This window comes from Aplysia californica, unplaced genomic scaffold (assembly GCF_000002075.1).
Source record: "Aplysia californica isolate F4 #8 unplaced genomic scaffold, AplCal3.0 scaffold00118, whole genome shotgun sequence".
Lineage (NCBI taxonomy): Eukaryota > Metazoa > Mollusca > Gastropoda > Aplysiida > Aplysiidae > Aplysia > Aplysia californica.
In genome coordinates this window covers 1,056,933-1,064,248 of record NW_004797388.1, presented here as the reverse complement: position 1 = coordinate 1,064,248, position 7,316 = coordinate 1,056,933, and the positions used below count along the sequence as shown (strand labels likewise).

Sequence of the window (7,316 nt, the reverse complement as noted above, 5' to 3'; positions counted from 1 at the left end):
CCTGATTAGTTAATGAAAGATTTTTCTCACAGTTGTTGCCTTAGTGCTAACTTGGTGAGTTTTTTATTAAATTCAAGCCCTGGAAGTGCACAGGTCCTCTATATATATTTATAGAGCGTGAGCTGGGCTACCCGGGTAAGGCCGACCTACTTTGATCGGGAAGCGCGCAGGCCTTATATTATTATAAAGGGCATAGGCCCTGACCCTTTTCAATATAAAATTTCAGTATTCCTTGTATGGAAAATGCATTTGGGGCGGGTTACTTCCGGAAAAAGGTGCTTCTGGGGCTAGTTTAACAATTTTCGAGAGATAAGGGAATTCATTTTGTCACACATAATTGGATTATGACGAAATGACTGGTTATCATTTTGTCACACCGGTGCAGTCAAGAGGTCACAGTCATTCTCTCGTCACACCCCAGACCCACAAGGTTGAATGGAGACCGTCATTTCGTCACACACTTGCAAACATGAAACGCACTGTCGAGGCAATCGCGAATCATGATTTTTTTTTTTTTTGAGGCGTTGGAATTAAAAATAGCAAAAACTGTAAAATATGTATTGACAATACTGAATCTCTCGAGTCAGATCAATAAAGTTTTCAGGTATTATTATTGATGAGAGGTGTTATTGGCAAGATCATAGTGTCATAGTTCTGTTAAAGTATTAGCTAAATGTAGTGCAAAATGGAAAAATTTTGGTACTGTAGTTGAGAGTCAACTGCTATGTTTCAGGTATACAGGTTTGGACAACTATGTTATCATATTGGACACTTTAAAAATGTTTGGGTGGTTTGTATTTTGTTGGGGGAGACTGGTTACTTTTTGTCACAACTTACTAGTCAATCATAGTCTTTACAGAGCTGCAAAATTCTTTGATCACAGCACATTTTTTCAACGTCATCGTCATCCCCCTTCGGTCTGAGTGCCCCAAATGCCGTTGTTACCTTGGCCAATCAGGCTCCTGCTTTGTCTGCAGTAGACTATAGTTGATTGGGCGGGACTTGTAGTTGACCATCATAGCACGGTTGACCTTCAGCTAAACTGGCACCAGAATCTTTCAATGCTGACAGGTTTTGATCTTGGGAACTTTTGACTGAAAGGCAAACACTCTACCTGTAGACCAAGCAAAGCCCTACCGTCAGAAGTTTTGAAAGGTAAAATCAGAGGTCAGCTTTTTGAAATTTTGTCACAAACTTTGTGCCATCATATGGTATTATTACACCACATCCTCTAAGCATTGTTCTCAAGCATTGTTCTCAAGCATTGTTCTCAAGCATTGTTCTCAAGCATTGTTCTCAAGCATTGTTCTCAACCTTCCCTGGAATTTCAAGAAATTAGAGTCTGTGCCCAGGTTTTGTTCCCTCTGAGTCTAGATTTAAATTGAGATTTTACTGTTTTTCATTTTATTACAGCTAAATAATGGACCCTTATCAAAATTGAAAAACCACCTTGGCCTTGATGAAGTCAGTATGATTGAAAGTTTGAAGCGTATACAAAATTAATTAGATATGCCTTTCAAGCTGACTTTATTTCTTCAGACTGTGAAGCTATATCACTTTTTAGAATCTAGGCCAAACTATCTATTTTGAATGCAAAACTTATTAAAATGTTTATCTGTTGTATAATAGTGATTTTATACACTTACAAGTTCTTTGTTTCTCTTTACGGCTAATTAACTTAATTGTGACGAAAAGTTAAGCGGTGTCTGTGGTGTAGTGTTTCGTTGCTTGGCTGTTGCGTGCTGGAGGTTTGAGTTTGATACTTGAGTTGGGGGCGGAGGGGGGATTTTATCAAGTATCTCGGTCTTTCTGCTGGCATGTTGTATCCCTCTCAACCCGGGTAGGCCCTGACAGTTGGGGGTCAGAAGCCTGCCTCCTGAATAATCTAAATTGAAATTGTGTTAATGGCATTTTGAAATACCTACATTGAATTTTTTTTTCTTTAATGAAAAGTTTACAAGGCCCCCTTATTATTTGAGACCACCTTCCCACTGTTCTAGCTTTCTTTTTACCTAGGCCAAGAAAACACATTTTACTGTTGAAGTGTTTAAACAAAAGTACTTGATCTCAGTAACATTCTGTTTTAAAATGGTTTTATTTCAGACTTGATATATGGGAGCACTTCACAGCACAGTTACTGGTGAAGAACAAGACTTTCGTCCTAGAAATGAATCTACAGTGGGTGCTAATGGACAATCGAATACAAGGGGACACTATGTCTTTCAGATGCCTAAGCGTACCCATGAGACCACCAGAAAAGATTTTGAATACCTCATAGGTTTGTATAGAAGCTAAAAGCTCCAATTTGTCCTGCATTCTGTAGTTTGTGCTTGTGTGTGTGTGTGTGTGTGTGTATATGTGTGTGTGTGTGTGTGTGTTTGTGTGTGTTTGTGTGTGTGTGTGTGAGAGAGAGAGAGAGAGAGAGAGAGAGAGAGAGAGAGAGAGAGAGAGAGAGAGAGAGAGAGAGAGAGAGAGAGAGAGAGAGAGAGAGAGAGAGAGAGAGTTGTGTGTGTGTGCATGAAAGAGAGGGAGAGAGAGTCTGTGTTTGTGTGTGTGTGCATGTACTGTTTGTCTTTTGCCGGCTCTTATTGTGTTTAGTTGAAGTTTTCAAAGCTGTGCTTGTCACCTGAAAAGGGTTTGGTGATATTGCAAGGTATTATAGAAAGATATGGAATAATGAAAGTATGTATGACTACTGAAAAAACCCACAACAGAACATGCAGTTTGATAAAACTGAGAGGTCTCATATATATATATATACAACAAATCTGATATGATGTATAGCAACATGCAACTGGGGCTTTAGTTCCAAGGGCACATAACCCATTGTACTACATGCTTGGTACTGGCACCTTCTTAGTACAGGTACCCAAGGCCTGGTGCTGGTAATGAGACAGACTACAAGAGTACTGGGGGTTCTTTCACTTGGCACCATCACTTGCCCAGTCCTAGTCAGAATATAGATGCTGGTATGCCTTTTATGTTATCGCACGCCACTTTTTGATTGAGTGTTTAGTTTCGAATCTCCCTATATTGGTCATACAAATCCATACAGTGTTTTCAACTTAATTATGTTTGTGTGTTTGGACATGAATAATGCTTGCCAGCTCTACATTTTTCGTTAAAGGCAGCCAGGCATAATCAAGTATATTATTCTGTATGTTATACAATGAGAAGTGGGTCACTTTTTGTAGTGAAGTTTTGATAGTTTTCTTAACAAGTGCTTTGTCTAGTTATCAACTCAAAACTTGGAATAAAAGCCACAGAGTGGTTTTTAAAAAAAATAGTAGAAGGTTTAACGGTGCTCGCAACTGCGTAAGGTCATATGAGCGTTAAGGGGTGGGTGTCAAAAGAGAAGTCTTTACAGGGAATCAGACTTTGACTGCTCACCTCTCTAGCTTCAACAGCACAAGGTCTGCTTCAACTATCAAGGCACCCCGGATATAGCAGGTCACAAGAGAGTGACGAACTTACTAAAGAAGTAGAGGAAAATGACAGTAAGGATCAGGAAAGAAAAAGCAGCAGTTCCCTATTGTAGATCAGGGACAGTTATGAGCGTGATGGGAGTCAGCCCATTTACAATTCCACTATGCTTGAAGGAGAAATGTCCCCCCTTTGGGAATGGCCTAAAGACACTACAGTCAGTGGCACTGCCCCAGGGGGTCAAGTTTGTTTATATTGTATAAGCATCAGAAAAGAATACAAATTTAGTTTTAAAATTTGGTTTACTTCATTGTTTTTAAGTTGACATTTTGAAAATGGCTCATATGATGCTTTCTGTTATTGAACTTTGATATGAACAATCTTGAATTAATAAAATGCTCAAAAGAAAGTTTTACTTTGCAGGTAAATTGGAACACCTGCCAGCATCCACGCAGAAACTGTTTTCCCTGGGGAAACTTTACCTCCGGGCAGGATTGTGCCAAGATGTCAGGGGTGATGGGGATCAGACTGTGAGGCCCGTAGAAGAACAGACTGTTCCAGGTTTGGTGTTTGCCATGACAAGATTGGTGGATAAACATTCTGTGTTGACATAGTATTTTAAAATGTATCATCAGTCTAAATAAGCAACCAGAAATAAATTGTGTGTTAAGTGAAAATGTTGCTTCTCCCAGGCTTCTATTATTCGATCTAAAATCTTTGCTATACTGTATAACTTGTGACATAGTTAGCTACTATAGAAAAAAAGGTTCTTGTGAAGGGAATGACTGCTCTTTCATTGCTTATGTATGCAGGGAAATGCAGGTTTTTTGCTTACTTTTGAATTTGAGAAGTTTGATTGTTTAGATTTGATAGTGTATTGCGTTACAGTACTGTGATAATCTTCATCATCTTGAAGTATCAACCGAAACAGGGTGGGAAAACCAGCACTTTTGGGGAAAGAAAATATCCTTGAGAGTACTGAACTTTGCTGAATTTATATTTTGTAAAAAATTGGACTTGCATCCGTACAGATCACATGCGTAATGGCTTCAAAATTATGAGACAGTCCACTGCATTAAAGTGAATTGACAAATTTGCTTGTGTGTGTGTGTGTGTGTGTGTGAGAGAGAGAGAGAGAGAGAGAGAGAGAGAGAGAGAGAGAGAGAGAGAGAGAAAGTGTGTGTGTGTGTGAGTGTGTGTGTATGTGTGTGTGTATGTGTGTGTCCAACAAGGTGTGAACAGGTGACTATACTATCTAATAAATTTATGAGACGGGTCTCAGAAGTAACATATAAATTAAACAACAAAATTTATTTTTAAATCAGGAAAGAGCCAAAGGATGTCAGAAAGATTCTGTTCATCATTTGTGATGTGCAACACAACGTTCACTCATCTGTTTGCTCTTTTTGGACCAAAATAACCTTTAACCAACATTTGTATTTATGTCTTGGCCCTCAGTGTTTTTCCGTCTTCAGTTCGTGCTCTACATGTGCTTTACTTAATAGAAGGCTAGTGTTGGTCATATCTGTTTTGGTACTGTTTTTTGCAGGGATCACACACACTTATAGGCTTGGACTTGAAGCAGAAGGAGCAAGTGGAGATGAAACTTCACAAATATCAACGCAAGTAGAGGAGAATTCTTTGAGTCGTCATGAGAGATACTCATCAGATAGTACAAGGCCTAATGAATCAGACTTAGGACTCTTTACTCCCTTTGTGATGTCGACACCACTGTATCACATGCAGACCTTCACTCGTTGGAAGGTAGCTTACTCCTTAAACAATTTGTATCCATTTTGCTATCGGAAGCGCAGAACAACCATATACATTCAACCTTTGGAGGATTTTCCAGACTTTTTCTCAAGTTATCGTGTACAAGTTGGAAAACTCACCTTGGACTTTTTCCAGCTATTGCAAAGCTTTGTTCAGATTTATTTCTCTGGGTTCGAATCTCTTGTCCTCTCTCCTGTCTCCCTTTCCTCCATGGATGGGCAAGTACGCTCTCGTGAACATGAAGTGACGTCTCAAAAACAGTACTGTGTGAACGACCTTCACCCTCTGATGCAGCAACTTCTTCCTCCTGATGGGCTCAGTGTCGTGGGAATTTTGTGGACTGATATCTACCCTGAAGGTTACAACTTTGTGCTGGGTGAGGCCTCAGCAACACATCGCTCAGCTGTGATCAGCTTCGGCCGGTTCGAGACTAAAGGTTATGATCTTGCCACTCATCAGGACATCTCTGAAGTCAATGGGGCTTTGCTGTGGAAACTGTTCAAGGTATGCTCCATTTTCAGTGTTAAATGATGTGTGTCAGTCGCGATGCGGTGGAATCAGGCACTCGTCAATTTTTGGACATGTGGAGTTATTGGTATTATCTCAAAGCTTGTTCATTTGTTATGATGGTGATAAAAATTACTCATATAACTTGAATGAAATTAGAGATATTTGCGATCGAAGGAGGTGGGGGTCACCAGGTTTTAGAGGTAAAATTAGCGATAAAATGGCCGCCAAAGTCAGGTGACTTCCAAAGCTTGAGTCCTTGGAAACTGCAAAACTATATTTTTTAACCTTTAATCAATGTTTTTCAGTAAAGTCCACACATGTGCTTTTCAATGGACATAAAAGTGGTGAGCGAACCTAAAAACAAAAAATAAAAAAAATTGCTAAACGAGCGGGAAGATTCCAGTTTCTTTGATTTTATTAATTTGATGAGCACCTGATTTTACCATGTAGGGCTGTCTCACATATGTAATATTCATTCCTTTTTGCTGAAGTTGAGATTTAAATAGCAGGCAAAATAAGGACTTTTGGCATTAGTACTAGAACACTGAATTGTTTTCCATCAAGACTAAGGTAAAATATTCCAGGGATAACTTTTTTATTTGAAGTGCCTCTGTTTCATTACTGAACCTTGATTTTCTGCTTGATGTGGTCAAGTTTGTAACTCACTGTAATGTTGTGACTGTTTCTAAATTAAGACTGCACAGAGATAAAGAATTCCAGTATACACTTTGACTTTGATGGATGTTTAATGACTGACACTACGTGAACGAGAGTGAGAGTGGGCTTGTGACAAGGGTCAATTCTCTATACACAGATAGGTCACATGGTACAAGGGGAGATCTCTGCTGTAAGCTGACAAAACGCCTTTTTCTATTCACTGCAGTTTTAAGAAAAAGAATTTTTTTTGTCAGGGTAACTATTGAAAAATAGAGTGCCTCTGACATTAAAATTTGAATTCTAATTTATTAAAGAACTAGTCGCAGTTACACTTTGATTTTTTTTACACAAGTAGGGTAGGCCTACATGTAACTGATCAGGCTTTCGATTTAGCAAATTCAAATTTTTTGCGTTTTGTCTGCTCACGGCAGATCTGTTCTAAAACTACAGCTATTTTATGACGTGGTTTACTCCCACAAGTCACCACACTCACTGTGCTACAGAAGCTGGCATTTATCTGCTAGTGAAATTTGACTGGCGTAATGTAGGAGTCCTGTTGTGTCGCCTTATTACCTTTGAAAATTGGAGTGCATGTAACAGACGTCTACTTTGAGTTCACTTACCGTCAAAGACCCTCTAATCTCCATGAGAACGCACCCGAACTTGAAACAGCTGTGAATCAGAGTTCAGTCAAACTTCATTATACAACCAACCTTGGGATGAGCATGAAGTTGGCAGTTTAGCGGGGCTAGTGGTTTAATTGTGTTCTAATGCTGTCCTCTGCATTCAAGGGAAATGATTCTGCGGTGTGGTCTGTGTTTGTAGAGGGTCTTTTTGTGGTTAATTACATGAAGATTGAGCTGAGAGCCTTTTCTCTCTCTCTCTCTCTCTTATTCTCTGTCTCTCTTTCTCTGTCTCTGTCTGTCTGTCTGTCTGTCTTTCTGTCTGTCTGT

General features: G+C 39.3%; 1 protein-coding gene across 2 annotated transcripts in view; it reads left to right on the top strand.

Annotated features, from left to right (window-relative positions):
- Nucleotides 1–1,071: 1,071 nt before the first annotated feature.
- LOC101846067 overlaps nucleotides 1,072–7,316 on the top strand; it is a gene marked incomplete at its 5' end in the record, with an annotated part of 9,016 nt that continues 2,771 nt past the window's right edge. Inside the window, 4 exon segments of one of the 2 annotated variants that reach the window (XM_005095980.2) lie at nucleotides 1,072–1,155; nucleotides 2,104–2,278; nucleotides 3,847–3,984; nucleotides 4,973–5,700. In XM_005095980.2, the coding sequence (XP_005096037.1) occupies nucleotides 2,113–2,278; nucleotides 3,847–3,984; nucleotides 4,973–5,700 (1,032 nt within the window). 2 annotated transcript variants of the gene reach the window in all.